The 25,194-nt window shown below is 37.2% G+C and overlaps 1 protein-coding gene across 12 annotated transcripts in view; it reads right to left on the bottom strand.

The window, feature by feature from the left end:
* Positions 1–25,194, bottom strand: part of ADCYAP1R1 (ADCYAP receptor type I) — a 155,490-nt gene that overhangs the window by 19,275 nt on the left and 111,021 nt on the right. For 6 of the 12 annotated variants that reach the window (XM_065830008.2, XM_071805375.1, XM_071805379.1 and 3 more), the window contains 6 exons: positions 24,800–24,932; positions 22,483–22,636; positions 19,091–19,151; positions 14,756–14,825; positions 12,693–12,784; positions 1,758–1,811 (listed from right to left, as the gene is read on the bottom strand). In XM_065830008.2, coding sequence (XP_065686080.1) covers positions 1,758–1,811; positions 12,693–12,784; positions 14,756–14,825; positions 19,091–19,151; positions 22,483–22,636; positions 24,800–24,932 — 564 coding nt within the window. Of the gene's footprint in view, positions 1–1,757; positions 1,812–8,329; positions 8,372–12,692; positions 12,785–14,755; positions 14,826–19,090; positions 19,152–22,482; positions 22,637–24,799; positions 24,933–25,194 lie in introns of all 12 variants that reach the window. The other 6 variants (XM_071805380.1, XM_071805381.1, XM_071805383.1 and 3 more) reach the window with 2 other exon arrangements.

Genomic DNA, 25,194 nt, shown 5'->3' with positions numbered 1-25,194 from the left:
ACCAAGTACCACTGACTACCCTGACTAAATCTCTCTTAACTATAAAAGATAATATGATTTTTTTAAGGAATTGCCTCTAAGGCAAACATCTAAGTTTATTTAAATAAATAAAACTCTGGTTTTGTTGCTCTACAAATATGCATGGTCTAAGATTTGTATTTACCTGACCATAGATGGAAGATGCAGTTTCTAAGCTGAACAATAAAATAGAATAAATTGAAAATATTAAATTTCTCCCTACTGTTCACTCCTTTAAGTCAATCCCATTTACTGAAGTTTTGTTTTGTTTTCTTTCCTTTTGATTAATCAAAACCTAACAACTGCATTGTTATTAAAGATTACAGCATAAGAGCTGGAAAGAACGCAGTATCACAGTGTGTACACATCCAGCAAATAGAACTAGCAATCATGTTTCAACTTGCAAAATGAATCTCATTTATTGGATGGTGCTAAAGAAGCAAATATGAAAATGACTGTTCCTTTTACAGTATCACTTCCGTGATAAAATTTTGCACTGCATCTGAGTTGAGTTGTGAGTTAACACTGATCAAAAACAAGTAGGGAAATTTTAGAGATAGTTCCTTTTTACTATGACTGAGACTTTCAGAAGTGACTACGGATTTTAAGAGTCTCACTCATTTGCTGGTCACTCAAACTGAAACACACTTTATCAGACTAATTTTTACCACAAGAGGGCTGCTCAGCATGTGTTGAAAAGCAGTGCTTATGAAGGCATTTTAAGGTACATAACCTGAAAATGAAGCATCTAAAAATCAATAATCACTATGAAAACTTAGTCATAGGGTGTTGTAGGGGTTTGTGTTCTTCAACGACACACTTAACATTGCTGTAGCTATCTGGAAAAAAAAGAATCACCACCCATTTTTCCTTTACTGCTTATGCCCTGTTTTATTTGACAGTGATTGATTTCCATTATAGGTTTTCCTAGTGAGTAGAACTAACATGACAGCACTTAATATTTACTAGAATTATCAAAAAGGTTGAACTTGATTTTGAAAATAGTATATAAGAATTAACTGCTGCTCCCCACTCGGTGAGGTGATTTTTACATACGGACTTGTGATAAAAAACTTTGCTAGCACTTAGGAAAACATTAATATTTTAGTGCTGTTAGCATTTTTTCCTGCCACCCTATCTAATTTAGGTAGAAACGCCTCTCTGATGTTACATATTGAGAAGTAACCCAAAGCCTTCAGATTATAGAATTGATATAAATTTTCTTTCCTTATTTTTTCCCCCACCTTTTTTTTGGTTTACTTTATTTACTTATTTATTGATATTCTTGAAGTAGGAACATTGGTGGAAGGAAAGGAAGAGAAAAAAGACAGAATAGCCAGGAACCAGAAAGAAATGGGAAGAAGGAAAAAGAAACAAAAAAAAAGCCAAAAGAGAGAAAATTAAAATAAATGAGGTTATGGATATCCAAACATTACACGAATTAGGGCAGGATCCTCAGATCTCTGTAGGCACACACGGAATGGAATTGGTCACATCTAACTAGATGTACCTAAGGTGAATTTAAACTGAACTGTCACCTTTAACTCACTCGATTATGGAAAGAAATGGGCACTTGCAGAGGCTGAGCTGACCTGTGTAACAGAGGCGTCTAGGACACACGGGATGCATTGTCTTACGGAGGTGCCCTGGTTTCTCCGTTTGACCATAGACGGACAACTAGACTGCTTCGATTAAATACGAGACTTTAGACAGCTAAAGGCAAACAAGCTGAGTCTCACCGCATGTGTCCTGTGCATGGACTGCAGCTGCATCTGGGAGGAAGAGGGAGGGTGCTAGGGTGGAAGGGGAAAGAAAAAGTTAAACATTCCCAGGATTAAATGAGTGATGTACCATGTGCTTGAAGACCATCTTGTCAGACCGAACACCTTGACATCTGGAAAGTTAATGCAAATGAGAGAGGACACAAATTTGAGGCAAAGGTAGTTGCAATTAAATTCTAAAGACTTTTAAAGTTTCTCAGAGGTGCTTAAGAGAAGTAAAATGAACATGCTAATTCAGGAGAATGAAGTTATGCTCTGTTACCAAGGCCATGTAGATCCATAATGAGAAAGATCAGGGTTCTGGCTTTAGGACACTAATAGCACACAGGGAATGACAAAGTTTGCGGATTGTCTCTGAATATGCTGAAGGGGCATCCTTTAGGAAACACAAGAAAACTAGAATTTGGTTCATGCAAATTAAAACTGTGCCTCATTTACAATCTTTGTGCACCCTGCTCAAGTAATTCTGTGTAACCTCACTACAAATAGGATTGGCAATCATGTGGTAGTAGGAGAAGGAATGTAGAACGCAATGAAATAAAGTATCGAAAACACAGTAAAAAGTTAACCAAAGTGAAAGTAGAAAAATTGTATGGGAGAGAGAGAGAAAAATTGAAATTCAGCCATACCATCTATCATTTATGCTACATGCCTACTTACCTACAGCTGATGTTATAGATTGGGGACTTTTTTTTCTTGCTACTCAATAGCTAAGGATTTCCTGAAGCTAGACTTGTTTCTTGGATAAAACACCAACTACATTTACAAAAACCATGGACTTACAGATCAGATGTAAACAGTCTGGAAAACCAAACTTATTCTGGGAGCAGAAAACAAACTATACAATCCCATCGTGCTGCAGTGACTGTGAGCCCTGACCCACTGTGTGCAAGCAGACTCATTCACCCCTCTCATCCAGACACAGAATAAGCACTGGTGCTTCTCAGCACAGTTGTCATTCAGGTCCATCTCATCTGATTTTTGAAGTTACACAGGCTCTGTGCCTTTTAGCTTGTTGCCCCATATTAGCTTTGCAGTCAAGGGTGAGAAATAGACCATAAAGTGAGATTTATCTGACCTATCTTAAACATCTTGCCCAGAATGAAATAAGTAGTATTAAGGATTTTATGTTCTGGACTGAGTAGATCTCTACTGACTGTGGAATGAACCAAGAGTGATTGTCTTATTTAATTAGTTGGGTGCCATACTGTTTTGCTAAAAGTACCACCACTGTTGTGCTCTTCATTAAAATAAAAAGCAATTCTGTTTCTCTACTCTTCAACTGAAAACAAGTTTGAAAGTCTTGGTCTAGTCACCTGTTGTCAAAGTCTTAATCTCATTACCTATAGGTCCACTTTTTACTGCCATCATCGTCAAACCAAAAATGCTTTCCCCTGACCCCTCTAAGGGGTCTGAGGTATTCAACCTGGGAATAATCTAAAAACAGGTTGGAAAAAAAAAGAGAAAATGTGAGATCTCCTTGATAGTCCTTAATCAAAACATAATAAAATAAGTGGATTTTAATAGGTGGTAGTAGTTTTATTTCATCTGACTTTTTAGTCTCTACCTTTCAGGTCTCTTGCATTGATTTAACATGTGAGAGGTCATTTTTTTTTCTCTTCTCTGTTTTGAGCAGATGTGTCTTACACAGCTCAGTGGATTGCTTTTTTTCTGTGATTTTGAGGAACATAAAGAAGATTTTCATTTTTTTGTGTCTATGTATTTGTAAAATCAGTGAATTTCAAGCTAAAAACTAGGATGTATGTAGGAAACCTCAAAAGGGTCTTCTACATATTTCAAAGCTCTCACACTGTTGAGAACATCCAATGTTCTCTATACACTTTACATGAATGTACTTTTAATACCACGAAAATTAGATTTAATCTATTGTAACTGAAATCTAGCAGAGTAATTACAACAATAATTTGACACAAAGACAGTATGTCTGTGAGGAAACCACTATCACCTCCCCAGAGGCTGATGTCAGATTCCCGATGGCAGACTATAAATGAGGCTGAAAAGGAATGTTTAACAAATATTAATTTGAACTGGAGTTTTTTGTCCAATTATTCAGACCTTTGTGAAGAACTGAGGCTTGAAGATGAAACTGAATTATCAGAGAGTCAAAAATCATCTCTACACTATTCATTCTTGGCTTTGCTAACTTCTGTAGGGGGAACATACGAGGATGGAGAAAGCCATCAGAGATCAAATAATGAAGATAAAGCTTAATATTTAGCAGTGCTCTGAAGAAGAAAGCTTGTAGTATAGAGTAGAATACTTCCATCAAAACCAGTCTTTAAATAATCTGTAGCTTCCAGGTTACAGATCCTGATGCTTCTTCTGCATTAACTCTGGAGATCCTACTTTAACAAGCTAGATTATTCTCACTGATTTCAGAGCATAGATTAATGTCATCCATTATGGAATAATTCTGATGGAGGTGCAGTAACATAACTGTCGTGTAGAAGACAACAGAATGTGTGGTGAGGAAAACGTACCACACCAAATGGAATTCTTAAATGGTTTTGAATATAGGTTTACTGTTTGAAATGAAGACTCTGTATGTCCAAGTCCAGACATAAAATATCTGAGAACGTGATTAACTCATTGTCCTTATTACAAACAAATGAGCATAACAGTCTGTTGAAAGAAGTGGATGTTCAAGCATCATAGACAGGTGTTAGTCCCATCAGCTGGCAGAGCTCAACATCAGTGTGGCTGCACTGAGTTTATATAGTTTGCAGTTCTGAAGCTTCAGTTACATCATTTTGCCTCACCTGCCTTACATGTTACACAATACCCCTGAAGACAATGATCCGAGTTTCAACCTATAACTTAATGCTGCTTTTGTTGAAAAGGCCTGGGCTTGCAGGTATTTAATCAGGTGAACAACTCCAGTGTTTTCATTGGAAATATGTATGAGGAATTACACTTTGGAAGTGTCTCAGTAGTGGTACAAGTGCACAGTAAATGACATACTAAGACTATGATGTGAACCATGTGCACAACTTTGGATTGGTCCAATCTTGAGGTACTATACATTTGTTAAAACCACCATTAAGGCTTAATTCACTATTAAGTCACTGTAATTTGGCAGCCTTTGAGTGTGTATTGTACTCTCCAAGAAAGGAAGAATCTGTTCCTGGACAATTAACTAATTACATAGTTTGCACCACACAGTTCCTTTTATGCACAGTATTAGTTACAAGAGCCTCGAGAGCAGTTCACCCTTTCAGATCCAAAAAACCTTCTTCACTGTGACAGCACCACCTTTCTTGCTCATTCCAAACCTCAGACTACTTGGAATACATCCTAATAACTCTTCAGACATAAAATTAAAACCACTGTAGGTGAAGCATGTTCGTTACTAAAGTGAAGCACAAGAAATCAATGGCAAGGAGAAGAAGAGACACTGAGGGGAAATTAAACCCTTTTTGTTCTCATATGGTAGAGGCAAAAATGTGAATGGTAGAAAAAGGTAAATGGGAGACCATGGATGCAGGTGTGCATCAAGCTTTGATGTAAGTTGAAAGCACGTTCAAGATCAGAGATGTCAGAATTATTCCCCATTGTCTGCAGTCTCGCAACAACTGCTGCATGACCAGTTGCTTCAACTCCACATTTATCTTTACACTAAGTACCTGATTCAAAGAAACAAACTGATTTAGGGACAAATAAAATTCCAAATCTATTCCTTTCAGCCTGACAATGCATTCAGAATCACAAACTTAGCTATGAGCCATGCAGGAGGGAAAAGGAAAACAGCCAGAACGGTCTAATTTGGATGCTCCTAACTTCGCTATCAATTTGAGGTTTCTCAAAAATTGGCTGAATCTCCAAAACCATTATCTTTCCAAATAATTGAGCTACTCTGATAAAGATACAACACTGCATCCAAACGGATGGGTAATCTGTAAAGACTCATAGCCTTAGGTGCTGGATGTTCTCTATCCTGCTGATCTCCATGACAACTAAAGTTTCTCAACAGAGATCAAAATTAAGTTATTCACTTTGATGAAGTGCAGTGACTTTAGAAACACACTTGAGGTCTGCACCCCATTTTCTTTAGAAAGGCTACCTTGTTTTTACTAATCAGTAAACTTGAATGTGTGGCAAAAGTTTTAATATTACAGAGAATTTAGTTAAGTGCAGTCAGGTTCACATTAAAGTAAGAAGCTCTATGTTGTGCACATTGCTAAAGTATTTGTGTTTTTTTTTTTTTTAAATAATTTCAGGCAGTACAAGTGTAGACAAAGACCTGTATTTATACAGGTACACAAGCACAGATACACACACTTACGTATAAATCACACTTGACTTGAGCCTTCGACTGTGGTGAGTGCTGTTCCATACCAGCTATGGCAATCAAGCCATGATATTTTAGGTACTGCTTTTGAAAGACATTTGGGTCTAAAGCATCCAGATATATCCCACTAACATTTCAATGGGAATTCATAAGACACTCTTCAGCCTTTTTTTTTTGTGCATAAACCCTCTCAAAATCAGGTCTGTTAGCATTTATTCAACACTTGATAGAACTGTTGAGCGTGCATCGAGCTTTGCATTACTGTTTCTTCTTAAAAAACTGGAAGGAACATTTCTAGAAAGAGAACAACACTGTTGAATATAACATGGCATTGTTCTCTCCCTCACTAAACTGCACACCTCCTTGCTTTTTCTGTAGAAGGACCATCTATTAGTGGCTTCTCTTTTAATGCAAACACGCTCTTTTCCAGTTCGTGGCTTGTTCTTTTAACAGATGGGGGAAAAATGTCTGTGCTTTGCTCATTTAAGACACAATCTTATTTTCTAATGCTACCACAGAGCCTGTAGTCAAGTGGAAATTTTAGGTCATTGTTAGAGTATTGTTAAGCATGAAACTTTTTAGGCAAATTTCAAGAAAATCAACTAGTTCATCAACAACATAAATCTGTGTCATATCCTCTCCTGTGTCCATATATCCATTGAAACTATAAAATTGCCCATAAAAATATCTTACAGCAATGTGCACAAATAGTGTTTAAAGACAAAGTCAACCTATTTTTCATTACTACTCCAAAATAGAAAATAACAGGAATCAGCCTCCATCATACAGGCATCACCTGTGCAGACCAAGGCACAATCGACTTACAATCTAACCCACCTTCTAAAGATTTCAAAATAACAGAAGCAGAGCACTTTTTAACGAGGCATTCATCACAGATGATCTTGTAATCACAAGAAACAAGCTTTGTGATCAATGATTTAAAAAAGCAGAGCCTGCCAAAGCTTCAGCAAAGTGCTTGCATATCACTGGAAACTGATGGAATTTCCTTTAAAAATATTAATTTTATTTTCTGGAATACCCCTCTGGCAAGTGGCCCATGAAATAACAAAGCCACTTTCAAGGTGGACATATTTTTAGGTCTGACCCCATCACCACTGTAAGAATGAAAAGGATGCATATTGGATGAAAGGACAGAGTTTAGGTTAGGAAAATAGATTCAACAAAGAAAGATGTATGTTCATGTTGCTCTACGTGCCATGGGGGACCAGGTGGGATTTTAAAAAGTCCCTTTATGCATCATACCCTCAGCTGTTCAGCAGGTATAACACCTCACAAGAACATTATAAACACCCTAAGTACTCTATGCTGTTTGATATTACAGTAGTTGAGACCACAGAAAATCTACGACAGATAACCAAAGCAGAAAAAGGTTTTCAATTACTTTATCATAAAAAAAATAAACAAATCCCTGTGTAATAATATTCTTGCTAATTTTTGTAATAGCCTACATGCACTTACATTCCTAAGGAGTACACTCAACTTTTCCCAGTTCCTACCTGAAAAGACTTGGCACAAATTAACACCTCCCCAAAAAAAACAAAACCAATAAACCAACAAAGCTACCCTAACAAAACAGAAACTAAAACCCCAAACCCCCACAAACCAATAGCCAAACCATTAATTTCTCTAGGGAAATTAAATTAAAAGTATAGTAGTTCTGAATGAGAATATTTTCTCTAGACCATTAAATGAATCTGTCGAGAATTACTGTCAACCAAAGCAGCAAATGTCTACCCTCCCAGCATTTCTTAGCAATGAGAACTAGGTCCTTGTTGATCAAACACTGACACCAAATGATCATCGTCTGTGTTTTCTGTTGCATTCTCTTGTGATAGAAAAGTATAAGCCCAGGGACACGATTTCCTTTCAGTTTTGGGTTAGTGGGCATTCCAGCACTCAACTGATAGTACCTAGGGTTAAGAAATTAAAGTGCCATGCTACGGAATAGACGGTTCATCAAACATCTGCCATTTTCTTGTCAAAACTGAGACTTTTGGCATGAAGACCCTGTCAATAATTATCAATGCTGGCAGTCTGAGCACTTGCAGCAAGACAAAGCGGTAGCAGAATGAATCATTAAGTGTCCAGTGACTTTGTAGGTGAACGGTAGAGGAGTGTTGTTTACCAAAACATTTGCCTTACAACATTGCTTCTCCTGCCCTAACCCTCTAGGTTGCATCATATGTAAAATCATACCTACCTATGGTATATGCCATGTTTCTCCTTTCTTTCCAGCAAGATGCTGATAGGAGGAATGACGTAGACCTGAATTAGCTAGATATATGTGGGGTTTGTTTTCTTTTCATTGAGTTTCCAACATGTGATACAAAATTTATGAAGAATCTGTTAAAGCAAAAGCAGAAACAAGCTTCCCCCTCCCAAATCATACTATTCATGAATTCATGATAAACTGAAAATTAAAAAAAAAAAAAAAAAAAAAGAAGCTTTTTCATTTAAATGTGTTTTATCTTCAAAAATGAATAAGCAAAGATTTGATGGAAATGTACAGGCCTTTTTAATCTTAAGGTTATTCCAGCATGCATCTACACCATGCATACCTAAATAAATACTGTAGTGTTTTATGGTAGTGATACTGTCAGTTTATCTTCTGTCTGTAATGACTCTTTCAGCAGTGCAACAATGCTCATTAAAATAATAGTGTGGATTTAAGCTTTATTCAGGTATCTCTGTAGGAATATGTCTTCTTTGGGGAGTGAATATATGCTCTCTACAAAAGCTTGACCAAAACCAGGATGCCTGAAAGCAGATTCTGACATATCACGTTACACTCTATTGGTTGGATATATCCCAGGAAAAACAGTGAAGCCTTTCCAGATCAATTTATTTTCTGTTCCATAAAATTCCAGACAAGTATGAAAATCCATGCAAATAATGTGGGCCTGATGTGACACGCTGTGTGGCGAGCCAGTCATATTAGGGTTGTGAATATGTGTTTCCAGTCTGCAAAATTGTGAGTGCACATTGGATTCATGGACTTCTGATGTGGTGCTATTTGACTCCCAGCATATGGGTTACAGTGTCCCCAAATAATCTATTACTTCTTCAAAATATTACCAAACTGTGCAGTTGGAACTTGATAAAAATCAGGCAACGATTTCTGTTTGGAAGCACATTAAGTAAAATCTAACTGGATTGAATATACAGGTATAAATACATGACATGGTCATTCGTATGACAGGATTAAATATGTCATGTCCATGACCATGGCACAGTTGTTTATGCAATTCACACATCAGATGGGGCAAGAAACCTGTCTGAACAACAGATAATTGTCTTAATTATACTAGGAATACAATCCATATCACTTTATGCTTCCCCAGCATCTGAGGATCTCAGCACTTCCGATTCAGATAAAAACCTATTGAATTTGAATCACTAGACTTGCTTTGGTTTGGTGCTTGATTTGGTGGAATTATTCAAGATGGGCACAAGATTAACTGCAATCAGAACATGGTTCAAGAAACAAAGTCATTTCATTTTTACACCTTTGGTAGTTCACTCCTGGCACTAGAAAATAAATAATGAGTATGATGACTGCTGGGAGGAAGTATGAAAGTTGCTTAAGGTTCTCAGAAAAAAAAACAGAAAACAAAACGCAAAACATAAAATTAACATTAAAAGCTAGCTTCTATTTCCTTTTTAATTCCTACATCAGGTGTTTAGATATTTTTTGACCAATCTAGCCCTCAAACATTTCAGCAATGGGGAGGAGTTTCTACCTAAAACATCAGTTAAAAGACAGATGGTGTTACTGTTCTCTTAAAATCTGATGTGTTTTGAGCTGTTCAGTCTGACATGGGATCAGCAGCATATAGGCAGCTCTTGGGGGGGCAATGAAATACATGAAGAAAGATCGACTAAGTATGAAACTGGTAATGAAAGACTGAAAATACAAACTAATAAAATGGAACTTTAGAATCGCTATAGCATTTGACTCCTGCAGGTAACTGCTAGGAATTAACTACATGTTTCCAAGGTTTTCTGCCTAAAGGCAAAGGCTGTTGCATATAATGATTATCAGAAAGGTTATTTAAAAAGCAAGCCTGATTTTTATGTGGAATTGCAGCACCCATCATTGTGCTGCAAATTATACTAATTACCGGTTTTGGTTTGGTTGGAGGTTTTTTGTTTGTTTCTTTGTGGAGTTTTTTGTTTGATTGATTTTGTTTGGTTGGTTTGTTTTCTTTCTAAAAGCAGGTCTTACAACTTCTAGTGACTACACTGTATTAATTAAGCATTAGTTCCCCAGGGGTGAACTCTTCTCTCATGTTCCTGTCATAGCTTGCAGGCAACTTCAGTAGTGGAAATTTTTAATAATGAGTGCACAGTGGTAACAATATATAATTAATCTTTGAATTTAAGCAGAATTTGCAGAACCATGACTGTAATGCCTATAAAATAGAAATAGAGGTAGATTTTCCTAACAACAATATTCATTAAAAGGGTCTGAACATAAACATGTACCATATGTATAAGAACAAAAATAAATCCCACCAAATTCAATAACCAAAATCAATAACTAAACTTTTGCAGAGTCTTTTATTTTCTTTTTTTTTTTTTGATGATGGAAATCCTGGCCAAAGGGTGGAAGATTGATACCAGAGTAAATCCCAATCACTACTGAAAATATAATGTGACATTCCCTTCAGAAACTGGCTGAACACACTTCCTCATGTACTAAAGGCAAAACACTTAAATATGTTGTGGAATAAAGACCGGGATGGAGAATTTGGTCCGATGAGATGATGTTTAATAGTTTGAAACAACAAAATAGAACATGGAAAATGCATAGTATGGACCACAGTCTAACTGCCACAGAGATTTCATTACGGTGACATAACCATACTTTGTTCTATCTTTTCTTCATTATAACAGCTCTCTTTCTACAGGATATTTGTGGACAAATATTGTGTATACCTGGTGTATACCTGCATAGACTTATTCATTTCATTTCTTTTCATCATTTTTGTGTGACTTTTCTGTTCTCGAATCTGTTTGGATAAACAACACTCCACTTCATAACACATACATGAATGCAAGATCAATTTATACACACCCATTTATAAAGTTGCAAAGAAATATGAAAAATAATGGCAGCGAATGAAACAGAAAATATGATGTTTTCTCTTGGTTTTGGAGGGCTAACTATACACATAGGAAAAATATCAGTAAAACCCAGTCACCGTGTTGATCAAAAATGACAAGGTTGTTTTACAGTTAAATCATTGGAGTCTATGGCATTGCTTCATATGTGAGATATTTGCAGTCGACACCAAGTATGAATGGAGCAGGTCGTAATCAGAGCGAGCTCTACACATCTTGGGTGCTAATTAGAAACTAAGATTCAGCGGGCAAATTCCCAGCAGCAAATATTATACATGGGAAGTCTTCATAAAAAGTCCTAGGCAAACCATGTGTACAGCTGACCTATTCACTACGCTTTCTCTTGAGTTTTAATTCTAACATATATCCACCTGCAGAATTAATTTAAAATTTTGGTGAATGAAATCATTATAGTATGAGTGTGGCTGCCTAGGGTGAAAACGATCACTGGATACTTTTTTTAAGAAAAAGTATTACAAAATAAGGATCTCCTACTTTGCCATATTTTGATTTTGTTCAAGGTTTGCATGACTTGCTTTTTTCACCAGGTATCCAGCGTTAAATCCAATAGTCTTACCTAAGTTTACAAGTGCTAGAAATCACTAGACCTTACAAAAAATGCAAAGCAAACCTGCGTGATGTTTAGGCTGAAAAGCCAAGAAAATGCCAAATATGCTGCCACATATCCTGGTTATTTTAAATTACTTTATAATTTTTATATGGAGCACGACTGCATGCACTCAAAATGAAAATGATGAGCATTTCAAATGGGTAATCTCTGCCCTTTCATGAGGTGAAAACTAACAGAAAGGTTGTCGGCTTTAAAAAAATTCAAATTGCAAAGGAAGTTTTACAGCTTCTAAAGGAAATTCTTAGATTTGTTGTGTATTTAGTACACAACTCTAGCTGTGTGGGGAAATTCTTTGACTTAAATTGAGTGCATTCAAGGTTACCAAAAACATGAACATAAACAGCTTTAGATATTCCTAAATGAGAATTCAGCCCAAAGTTAATAAATTTTTTTTGCCAAATCTCATTGCTTTCAGTGAACTTTGGATTATGTCCCTAGAATGTATGAAACACAGCAGACTGTCCCCCTAGTATAATTATTGTTATTCCTGGTCAGTATCTTAATTTCCAGATAACTGACCTGTAAAGAAGTTTGTTTGGGTTTGATTTTAAATCTTGTATTTATGCTTGTTTGCTTCTTTTTATTTTGTTTTGTTTTTCCTAGGTCTTTTAAAGAAAGGTGAAAGCTGGCATTAAAATGCATTTCAGTGGTTTTTGGATTAAAAACCAGTCAAAATCAGCCAAATGAATTTAATAGATCCTGTGATCCTTTTTACTTCAGCTGAGGTGTCTTTTCGACTTGGTCTCTTTTTTTTTTTCCTATGTGTATATTAGAAATCTAAATTGATTACTGCTTTATTTGTACTTACAAGTAAATGCTGGATTCATTGCCCCCAATATCAGGTGATTGGAGTTTCTGCACAAGTATCACAATTATGCCAATAAAAAGCACAAAGTTTATCTAGGGGAAAAAGAGAGGAAAACATTATGACAGTGATATATTTTTTTCAAGCATGGGAATAAGACATTCCCAATGACCTGCTGGCTCCATTGCCCCATTCTTCTCCAAACTGCCATCTAGAAGTTTTACAGGGTCAGGAGTAATGGGGGAAGTTTACAAGGATTTTATTGCCCCTTTTACAGGCAAAAATACCCACTCCTCCGCATTGCAGCAGCTAAAATAAGGCAGAATTTCTTCAGTACCAAACACCACATAAGAGAAACACGAGGAAAAAGGTTTCAACATTATTATAAACCAGTGCAAAGAATAAAAAGAAAGACCCTCACACATCAAAACCACATAGGAAAGATCTCATCAGCAAAAGCATCTTTACCTCCTAATCTCTAAACTAAGGCATTTCTCAGTTCAGCAGTATCCATCAGTCACAAGTTAGTGTCTTCCCTTTCTTCAAAATCCCAAGTTGTGTCACTTTCCTTGGTCCCAGATGAAATGATCTCTAATGTTTTTGGGAGGGGTGTATGTGGATTGGTGCGTGCTAATGTTCATCTTCATGTCTTTTAGTTTTATGTCATCCTGGGCATCTTCTCTTTCATAGAATCACATAATTATACATATAGATTTAAATATTTGGAGATTAATAAAATCAGTTTATTTTGATGCTTTAGTTTCAGATTTGGCTGTCATCAATTCCATAGCTTCTTAACGCCAAATGAAAACAGTGGGAAGAAAACCAAACCAAACCAAAACAGTACTTGTACTTCTGTAAGGAGACCAAGAACTTAAACTAGATGTGAGTATCTCTTTCAGAAGAATTTTCCATCTGATCTGAGGATGACAAACGAACGGGAGAAGACCAGTCATCCCTTGCTACTTGCCTGAATCTTTAACACCTTCAACAGAAGCCAGGTATAACTGATTTCCCCAAGCCAGAATGTGTTCCTGCATAAAATGTGTCTGTAAAACATGGAATTCCACATACATCGATATTACAAAAACCTCAGACCATTGGACCCTCTCCATCTCGACATCCTTCAGTTTTGTTAGCTGAATTACCTTTAGTGTCTCTGAAGGTTACTGTACTTTAGAGAGCTGTCTAAGTATTTAAGAGGAGAAATGTCAAACCTGATGAAAACATCTATAATACCTGCAGATATCTGTGAGCTGAATGTTTAGAATGCCACAGCAGTCTGTGAAGACCTGACCAGTGCTGCCACTGGACTATGGAGAGCAAGTTAGCATGCCCAGAATTAAACACCTATGTGTGGTCAGCCAAACAGCTTTTTCAGGTGCCACTGGCCATATTTTCTAGGGGCTCAACTTAATTTCCATACTGGAGGAGGTCAAGACTTTTAAATTACCATATTATTTCAGAACAGCAGCTGGAGCCCAAACAGGGTACTTTAGAACCTCTCAGTCATCCATACACAGGTATCTAGCATCATTTGAGTCAAATCCAAGACCTTCATCAACTAAAGAGAGCTTAGATGCCTTGCTGACAATTGACCATCTTGCACTATGTCCACAATACTCTTATAAAGCTACTATCAGACAAATAAATCTAACTGAAATGAATTCCATCCATCAGAGTCTTGTTTCCTAGTGACTAGCAGCTAGTATTGTTTTAGATGTTCTCAGTTGTCCCACTTGGCCTTCAGCTGCCACCTCAAATGGTACAGGATTCATATAGATTCTATGCCATATCTGCCATCCCCAGGCAAATGGTCCATATGCTCTAGGATCTTACTAGTGGCATTTGATATCTATGTTTAAGCAACTGAACAACTTCTTGTCTACACAGTCTTTGAGTACAGGCAACGTACCATCATTTAACTTGTACTTTATAACGAGACATCCAGTAGCCTAGCACAGCTGACACAGCATAGTTTGTAAAGCAATTTTAAGCTGTTTGCATCAGTTGCATCAGTTATTTGCCCTCAGAAATGTTGAGGGCATCTTCCACGTGCTACTTACCATGATTGATCCAACCACAGGGCCCTTGATCACCCACCACAAGGCAGTGTTGTCATTCATGTCCCAGCAGCTGCAGTCGTTAATGAAAGAATGGGGTGGGGAAAGAGAAAGATAAAAATATAACAAGGAAGTTAATAAACTCACAACAATTATTAAGGGGCAGAGAGTGGGAGACTGATCTTGTAGAGAAATTATTTCATTTGGGTGCAAATGTACTAGTTCTTTAGTCTGTCCCTGCTGTAGCTTTCTTTTACAACCCTTACCCAACTTGTCTGAAAGTAAAATAAGTATTTTTGTGGTAGTTTCAATGGTACTTCTTACTAAACAGTTTAGTCATTCTGGATAATGTCCTTATGTGTGTTTCTGTGTCTACAGACCATTCAACACTAAAGTTGTCCCTTCAAGCTAAACTCTCAGTAGAAGGGCCAAAAAGACAGGCAAACCTCGAAGGGTAGGAGATAGTTATTCCAAAGTTTGATGTCTCACTTACTTTTCCAGGTTAAACAATTATGAATATTGGTTCCTGACCCTGACATGAGGATTCTTACCCATATCTAGTGCACGAGAATGTACTAGAGCCTAGTTGTATTCACATATAGGAATCATTTTCCGGTCATTGGGTTGCAAGTCACACCAAGGAGCAAGAATTCATCTAAGAAGGTTCAAGTACTGAAAAAATGTTGAGGTCAGCTCCATTTCAAGATGTTGGGAGGGAGTGATCATAAATGAAACAGCATTTCTACCTCAGCATTTAAAATCTTCCTCCAGAGTCAGAAAAGGATTCTGCTGAAGTTTATTCCATATACATGCATTTGGACATACATTTGTAGAGAAGGTAATTAAAGGATCCATACACATATGAGTTTTTAACTGTAACATACATTTTTAAAGCTAGAAAAACAATAATAATTAAAAATAATCTTATTTCCCTTGCTGCACCACCCCTGGTACACTATTTTAAGTCATTAAGAATTTGATTGTCAGTTAAAAATATATTTTAATTGTCTCTGCTTTCTTTCCTTCCTGCTTTCCTCTGAAAAACATGAAATCACAGGAAAACATCTACTTTGTACCCGCAGTTTAAGAAGGAGGGTTTCCCTCCCACTGGGACAACAGCCAAAAGTCCCAGCAGTGGTTGTCATGGTGCAGCTGACAGATGCCAAGAAACAATTTGAAAGAGCACAGAGGAAAGAAACACTGCTGATCTTATGAGAGCTTAATGCAATTTCTGTGTCATTTAAATGGTAGACTCCTAGCATCTGGGGGAAAAGCGAAAATCTCTACTTTAAACAAGACTATATACATGTGTATGGGTGAGGAAGCAGAGCTAAAATTCTGTCATCAAAGTGCATATGAGAGAAATCCCAGGCATCTGAGTGATGTCTGCTTTAGAAACTTCAGCTGAACTTACATTTTCTGAAAAATATTATTATATTTCAGTGGAACAACATTTTATTGCTTATTGGTTTCCTATAAAACCAACAAATATCTGTGTGGTAGAGCTGGTGAGAAGAGAGCTGCGATGTCAAATCTGCACCAAATTACATATTCTTACTTCTGCCTACAAACCTGAGAAACTTAAAATCCTCCAAAATCTATGGGACTGATGGCTAAGATTTTCAAATGTGCAGTAACATTTCTGAGTTACTTCACTTGGGATGCCCAATTTAAAATATTTGTAAGGGGACAAATATTAAGAGGGAACTCTTTCTGATCCACAGTCTGGAAATCAGGCTCTTTTCAGTTCTCAACAATTGTATGCCACAAAACAAAAGCACCTGAAATCACCAATTATCTTTTAAATTCTTTGTATACATTTATATATTAGATGCTGCCTTCTGAAAATCACCCACTATTTTCAGAGCTCAACCTCTCCAAGCTTCACATTAAATCTACCCTGAGAGTCTTCAGTGAGTTGACCAACACTGGAAGAAATGGGGCAAATTCTAACATTAATCTAGGTGTACAAACAGGCATTGATGTATGGCAATTTATCTATGGAGAGAAGAGAAATTACACGGGACGGAATCCACCCGCTCTAGTTCCAGTCATCTGTATTGAAGACATCTACATGTCAGCTAATTATCCCGGAGTGGTTGAGACAAAGAGACACCTGGAAGTTGGGTTTGGCTTTTTTTCTGCCTGCACTGATATATTTTAAATGTGTACTCTGGGTTGATACATCATACCCTATAAATGCCTATTCTTCTTAGACCTATTCCTCTCCTTTACAGGATGTAAAGCTCCATTTCCAACGTCTATCTTGTGGTTGTTAGATCAAGCTCGCACAAAGGTTTTTCAAATACCTTTTTTGGTCCAGTCCCTGTGACGTCTATAGGATGAATGTAGTGGAAAAAACAAGCAAACAAACAAAACCAACAACAACAAAATAAAATTAAAAAACAAACAAACAAAACCACAAAAACAAAACCAAAAATTTCCTCCTCAGGTGAACATGACCAGAAAGGAGAAAAAAAAAGGAATGCACAACACAACAGTCTGTAATATCAGCCAACAAGCTGTACTACATAAACAGGCTCCTAATTTCCTTCAGATGTATTGCTATAGTAGAGGTCAGACACACAGGACTCTCTTTCAGGATGGATGAAGGGAAGGGAGCCAGAGCGATGGGGGAGGGATGTGATTTGAAAAAGGCCGGGGTCTGATCTCTGTTACATCTCTGGTGTACATCTGGAATAACTCCATTTAATTCAGGAGCGCACCTCTGGATAAACAGACAGTTGCATTTTTCCCCACAAACCTGTCACTTACAGTGATGCAAATCGGGAGCTGAAGTCAAGGGAGCTCTGCCAGTTTTATAAGGAGCAAGCAGGAGGGGACACAGACTCGGAGTCTGTATTTTAGTCCATGCCTTTGTAACTGTGTTTTCCCATTTCAGTAATTTCTGCAGCATTTTCAGGCTCATGCTGGCTTCTCCCCCACCCCCAGAACAATGCTTGCTGATTTTTAAAGTAACCACTGAGACACCCAGCTAGAATCTGTGTAAATGTGTTGCATGCTAAATAGCTTCCCCAACTAAAATAAAGGTCTTGGGGTTTTTTGTTTTGTTTTGTTTTGTTTTTTCTTATTTTTCCTTCTGCAAAACATTCCCCTCACCCACAAAATACCAGGGCTGTTTAGACTCCTAAGAGGAATTAATGCATTTAGGACCAGTGTTGTAATCATAATAATGACACAACAGGGGTTTCTGGCTTGTCTGGCATGGAAATAAATGATTTAATTTGTCTTAATGTCAAAATAGAACATTGGGTCAAAGCACTGACATCCCCAGTGGAGGAAGGGCTTTATGTGCTTTGCAAAAAGAGAATGGAAGAACAAGGAGGAAAAAAATCCAACAGAACTGTGAGTCTTGTGCAAATTTTGGATTCGGGTATCTCTAGTGTAAGGTAAAATTAAAACGTAAGCCCAAGTCTCTCAGAAATGGGACTGGGGTACGTAATGACGCCTTTCATTCAGATCAAAATTTCAGCTGTCACTGTCATGAAAGAAAACATTGCTAAGTTTGGATTTTCAAGTTGTACATACATGGCCATTCCTACCAGCCGTGTCTGCATCTCTATCAGACCAGTCAAACCATTGACCACTGAGATGTGCAGGAGCATCTCTGGGAGCAGCCTTTCCCTCTGGCCCTTTAGAGAAGGATACAGGGTATTTGCAGGATCTTTCCCTACCAAAAGAGACCATTTGGGTGGAATCTACTCTCTTGAATTCTTTCTGAAATTATTACAGTTCCTTATTTTTTTCACACAAAAGACAGAATGTGGATTTCTGTCTCACCTCTACTCATCTCCCTGACTAGGTTTGTAGAAAAAACTCTCCAATGGGAAGATAAACTCCTAATTGCCTTTGCAAATCAAAGCTCAGCACCTCCTTGTACAGATTTTACACATTATATCAAAGATATCTGCAATGCTTCATGCAGCTGAGCTCATCACCTTTGTCTTCATTGTCAGTTGGAGAGGAGCAGACAGCCACAGGTGTGATTTACCTGACAGCTCTTTTAGGATGAGATAAACCATACTTTGGACTCCATTAATTTAACTGAATAAGCAACACAGGGACACTCGACCAACTGGATGTTTACAGGGTATGTGCCTACATCTTCTTTTATGAATTTACCAGTGCAATCGGGACATAAACATCAAATTATGCACAGGAAATAACTCTAGGTTGAACACTGAACCTAAACTGCTTGCATCAACAAATTGAAATGGAAGAAGAAATTAGTCATGTCCTGAGATCACTATGTTTCAGTTTCATCCTTGGCCTTGTGTTTAATGCATATGAAATTATTTCCCAGCCAGTGATACCTACCCAGTATCATCAAAGTGAAGTCTCAGCACTGCCCAGACAGTGACACAAATTGTTGGGGTACCTGCAAAAGATAAGAAGATAATATCATCAGCAGCCTAGACACAATTAGTAACTCAGCAATGAGCACTTTTTGCAGCCTTTCCACTGAGGTTTTATTTTCTAATAGCACTCATGCATGAAACAATGCAATTCATTACATTAATTCAGAGCTCTAGAAACATCTATCTCAATCAGAGGATGGCTCTGGTGGAATTGCAGAAGGAAAACATAATGGAAAAGACTGATGCTGTTTCATGTCATTATTGCTCAAAGCTGTTGTACTGCATCTTGTTGCATTAACACTAAGATATAGTCTGTACAAAATAAAAATGGTCACATCAGCTTATGTGTCTACAGCTACTGCAATTATGCAATAATTGCAGAGTGGCAGATGTTGAGCTGTGATGGCATTACACTATTATTTGTATTTTTATGTGGCTTTGTTGTAAATGATTTGTATATGTTGCATTTTCTCTGCTATTTTGTAAATATCTGATTTTGCTTCACTTATTCAACCACAACAAATCAGTAGAGGACAGTTTTCCTTTACTCATGGGAATGTTCCATTTTTTTCACGAAAAACAACCAAAAAACCCCAAATGAAACACCAAAAGAGAACATTGGGAGCAAAATTTCATTTATATTTCAGACAGTTCTTCACTCTTTAAATAAGGCGTATAAAACACAAATGAAATCAAAACAGTAAGAATCCACTGAGAAACTTAGATTTATTTTCCTTTCTTGAAACACTAAAGTGTGATTTTTCAGTGGAAATATTTTTATAAAATAGTCAAATCTTGCAAGAAAACTCTGGGTAAGTTTGGTCTATATTCTATGGCAAACAAAATCTTTGACTAGGAAAATGCCTGTATCTACTTAGGCACCACTGAAAGGATAAAGTGCTAAAAAGCAAACAAAACAAGGGCCTTGATAACCCCAGTAGTGAAAGAGATTGTCATAAGTTGACAGGAACAATTATGTTTCATCCATTTTCTAAGGCTGTGTTGATGTCACATTAATTAGTCATTTGGCTGAATTCACTTAAGTGAGTCTCTGTCAAATCTCATATTCCTCCTATCAGAAATAAAAATATCTTCGTTAGACCTGGATGACTGATGAAGCCGTCCTCCTTTAAAAAAGCACGAACTGAAATATTTGAAAGGAAAATGATAAAAAGAAATAAAATGACAGGGCTTTGAGAAGAAATCATGCAGATTTAATTTAGATTGAAGCCTGCTTTTCTTACATGAGAATACGTAGAAAACATTGAGATATTTGTGCATTTAACAGATGCACAATAATAAAAATAATCTTAAATATAAATCATGAGTCTGATGTGCTATCTAGTTTGCACTGATTCGCACGGTATACATTTTGATGGTATGAATAGTGCTTCAATCCTGAAACATGTGCGGGAAGGTAGAATTAAGACTAAATGTGTCATAAAAATATAGTTCAAAAAGCACATTTTAGATTAGCTTAGAGTCTTGAAGCACCTGCTGTATGAATATCCATAAAGTCTTTTTTTTTTACATCAAAATATATGTTGTATGTTTATCACCTTCTTTTCAGTTTCTGAATAACACTAAAAGCCAGACAAGCCCCAAGGGCTGACAAGAGAGTTATTCTTGCTGACTGTGTCTCTGCCCCGAGAAAGGAGCCGGCATTAGAAAACTCACCAACATATTGCATATTTAAGAGGAGAAAAAATGCCTGGATCGACACAGCCATATGTAGCTCTCATTAATCAAAAGTACTGATGCGCTCAGTACTTTTTTAAGAAACAGATAAACATCCAGATGCTGCAAAATACTTATTGCTGCTTCAATGCAACTCCCTCCCCAGCAGCTCTGAGCTGAGGGGCTGATTGTGCCCTACATGACTTGGCATCCAGAGTCTTGAAGTGCTTCCATTCTTGCAAAGCGCCCATTGCTCCTACTAGGTCAGGAGAACTGTTGTTCAAATTGCAGAAATTTGCAGGAGCTGAGAAATTATTAATATATTAAAAAAATTCCACACTTGGAGATTCTTTTAGTGTTATTAATGGATATTATTGATACTGCAAGTGATATGTATAAACTGAACAGCTAGGTCTTATTTATGGTATTCAACTCAAGATCAAAAATTTGGAGGTTGCATTATAGAATGAATTTATCTGGCTTCTTTCATTACAGAGACTTCTTTTTAATTAGTTAGTATGCTGTGTTACAGTATTCTCACATTCACATTCACAAGAACCTACAGATGTGAAATTTCTGCAAACCTAGTTGAAGGAGCCCAAATTCCAATTTATGTTCAGATTGGAAAGATTTACACATTGTTTTCTTCTAGAATTACCATATTTTCATGTACATAACTCCCAAGTTCGCTTTGAAAAGAGACGTATCTCAGCTATAATGAGATTATTTATCTGTGGATAGTATAGTGGGAACTTGGAACATCCCTTTCCAATAGCCATCCTTTTCCAATAGCCTTTATACACCATAGTTTAGTACTGATAACTTCTTTCAGCTCTGTGTCTTTGCTCCTATTGGGGGAGTCTTTGCCAGGAGATGAGACATTTGTGTACATAAAGCTCCCTCAGGGAAAAAAACAGAACTAGTTTCAGTGGATTACTTGAAGGTTCAGGTTACATGAGGATTGTTTTAGAAGGAAAATATTTTAAGGTAGGTGGTTTGCATGTAGACTTCACACATGAATATATAGGCTTATTTCCAGATTATTTCAGAATTACGTTTGTTTATGTACAAAAAATGAGCTTAATCTTCTTAGGATACATTTAAAATGAACTTCTGCATTCACCACCTGACTTCATACAAAAACATTAGCAAAGAATTGTTTGAATTTAAATGTTTCAGGAATCAATTTATCTCCAGAAAGCCAGCGTGAAAAAAATAATTACACTGGTTATCATCATGCAACTGGCTTTTCTGAAACAAATCTTATTTCTTCCTATTGCAAGTTTCCATTTCCCACCCAGGTATGATGAGCACAGGCAGATGCCCTTTGGATATGTTTTCAATTTAGCTATTATCTGGAAGAAAGGCAGAAATGAAGTCTTAGCAAATGGACTAGATTTAGCATTGCAGATTTGATTAAGCTGAAGAACTTGGCATTAAGATCATATCTTGCAGAATGCAATCCTCAGTTGTAGTCTACATCTCTGCAAGAGATGCTGTGACTTCAAGATTTTAGTTCAATTCTATCAGACAAAAAAACACAACATGTTTCGGTCTGCAATCATTCTATACAAGGACTAAAACTATACTTTGAAACTGTATGTGGAAATACTAGATGGTTTGTAGAGTCATCTTGCACACTGAGACATGTTTTAGACAAGAAATGTCACGTACCCCAGCCAATAATAGTGTACCAGTAGAAATATCTCCTCTCTGGAAAAAAGGTTTCTACCAATAAAGTGAAAAGGTACAATCCCTCAATGAAAAGCCAGAAGTAGTTGGACATAACACAGTAGTGAAAAAACACCATCACTGCTTTGCATTCCACCTGCAGAGAATCAAGAAAAACAAAGTTATTTTCATGTTGTTTCCACCTAAAATGCTTTCAACCTCTCCAAATCTCTTTGTAGGAAGGAACACAGCTGCGATTGGTATTATGCACTTTTCATAGTAAAGTTTTAAAAGCATGATAAGAATGTGAGGTGGCACTTAGAGAATGAAGCTTTAAAGGGCAGGTAGCCAATTTTACCAGTGGGAGGTGGTCGACAAACGTCTGCAGACAGCTTGAGAACGTCTTGCATTAGTGGGAGTTCACATCGTCAGTGGATGCTAATTGCTAGATTTAAGCCCCCTTCCAAGGATTAAGTGTAGAGAAGAAAAGAATCCAGTGGTGTATTGAGAAACCTAAAGATGTGAAATGGTAGGATGATTGTGGAAAGCCCTGAGAGTGGGGTCAGAAAGGATGCACCCTCCTGTGTGCAGCTGAGAATTGCACGTCCTTACCATTTGTGGGTGTTGTCACTCAGGGACAGAAAATCAAAGTAAGTGTAAGTGTAAAGAAAACAGAGTGATTTATTGTTAAAAAAAAGAATTAAAAAAATAATTAAAAAAATGATAGAAGCTTTCATTCATTTACTGGAGTGAAAAGCAGCAGACAAAAGAAAAAAAGGGAAAAAAAAAAAGAAGGAACTGGTGTTATTTAATCTGGAGAAAAGGAGGCTGAGAGGAGACCTTCTCACTCTCCACAACTACCTGAAAGGAGATTGTAGTGGAGAGGGGATCGGTCTCTTCTCCAAAGCAACAAGTGATGGGATGAGAGGAAATGGCCTCAAGTTGTGCCAGAGTAGGTTTAGATTGGATATTAGGAAAAATCTATTCACTGAAAGGATTGTCAGGTATTGGAACAGGCTGACCAGGGCAGTGGTTGAATTACCATCCCTGAAAGTATTCAAAAAATGTGTAGATGTGACGCTTAGGGACATGGGTTTTTGGTGGACTTGGTAGTGTTAGGTTTAAGGTTGGACTTGATGATCTTAAGGGTCTCTTCCAATCTAAACAATTCTATGTTAAAAACCTTAGGTGGAAACCAAGCTCTACCCTGACTCAGTGAGAGTAAGACACACTTGTCTTTCTACTGTTGCATCCCATTAGTTCTTCAAAAGTAGGATTTTTCAACAAAACAGAGCAGATTCAGTGTATAAACTGGAAGTTCCTGACTGGGGCAGTGGGATGCTGATAATTTTGACCCTTTCATGTGACAGATCTACAACCAAGATATTTAAACCATCAGATCTTGAGCTTCTTCATGGAAGTTCTACCGCAGCTGAAGCTCTGGTCATTAGATGGCTGATTTTAATGTGTTTTATGCTTCAAATGTTTCAAAACAAAGAGGTAGATGCTACTATCAGAAGAGTGGTGTGAACAAACTCCAGATCTAACACAGCTTCAGTTTTATCACAGAGAAGAATTAAAAGCAAAAACTGGTTTCAATGACAAAGTAAAGGATGAGAAACTACACACCTGCACTTTCCTTTTGGAAGAGACTAATTTAGCCCATAACTGGATGGATAAAGGAGATCTCACTCTGGGAACTCAATGTAATTCCATCATAATTACACCTGCTGAGCTGATTTATCAAATCAAATATTAGCCTTAAATGTGAAAGGAATTGGGTTTTATATGTAATACAAAGCTAAGTGCATCTATAAAAGGGACTGCTTTCCATGAAACCTCACATTTCAGAGACAAACATGTAGATAATAGTAATGATTCTTTGAGAGTGTGATCATCAGGGGTATTTTCTGCTTCTGCATGGTCAGCCTCTTTACACATGGCTCTGCCTGACATCCAGAAAAAATAAGGCTCTGGAGAAAAAACCAGACCTTCAGATGAAGGAAATTGCTTGTGTCTGCTCTCATCCTGCCTTTCGCTACGCAGACCTGTGAAAGGGAGAAACAACCTGCGTAGAGTCAGAAACTGAAACCTGCAGGTTTGTTCTGACAGACAGACTGCTGGGCGCTGATGACATCATGAGATGATAACATCCCCAGTTTTGCTGTGAACCAGGAGGGAAGTTTACCACCAATTACCTTCTTTCCCAATAGCTTCTCAGTCTGTGATACTCAACAGACTGCTGCCTGTCTCACTGTTTTTGCTTATCTCATGCTGAAAAAAATATAAAGGAAAAGGCTTTGGCTTTATTTTTACTTACCGTTGAGATAAAACAGTGGTTGCCATCCTGTTCAGCGTAAAGAACCCCATCTTTAATGAATACAGATATTGCACGGAGGATGAATGAAACAAAGAGGTTCATGTGGATAAAATTCCGGGTGCAGTGAAGCTTCCTAGAGAGGCAAGAGTAAGGGAAAGGAAAAGAAGAGAAAAATAAATAAAAAATAAAGTACTTTTCTTTCATGGAAATAGCACACTAGGTCTATCTGCACATATGGACATAGCACCTTGGCGTTGCAATAGCAAAATCTGAAAAAAAGGAGTGTGGATAATATTGACCCTAAAGCTGACCAAGAGAAGGATTAGGTGATTTTCCTATAAAATCATTCAGGGAAGCATAAAATAGACCCAGTTCAATGCAGCTTCTGTAGTTGC

This window comes from Patagioenas fasciata, chromosome 2 (assembly GCF_037038585.1).
Source record: "Patagioenas fasciata isolate bPatFas1 chromosome 2, bPatFas1.hap1, whole genome shotgun sequence".
Lineage (NCBI taxonomy): Eukaryota > Metazoa > Chordata > Aves > Columbiformes > Columbidae > Patagioenas > Patagioenas fasciata.
The sequence above is the reverse complement of the archived record's forward strand: the minus strand, read 5'-3'. Positions and strand labels throughout refer to the sequence as shown.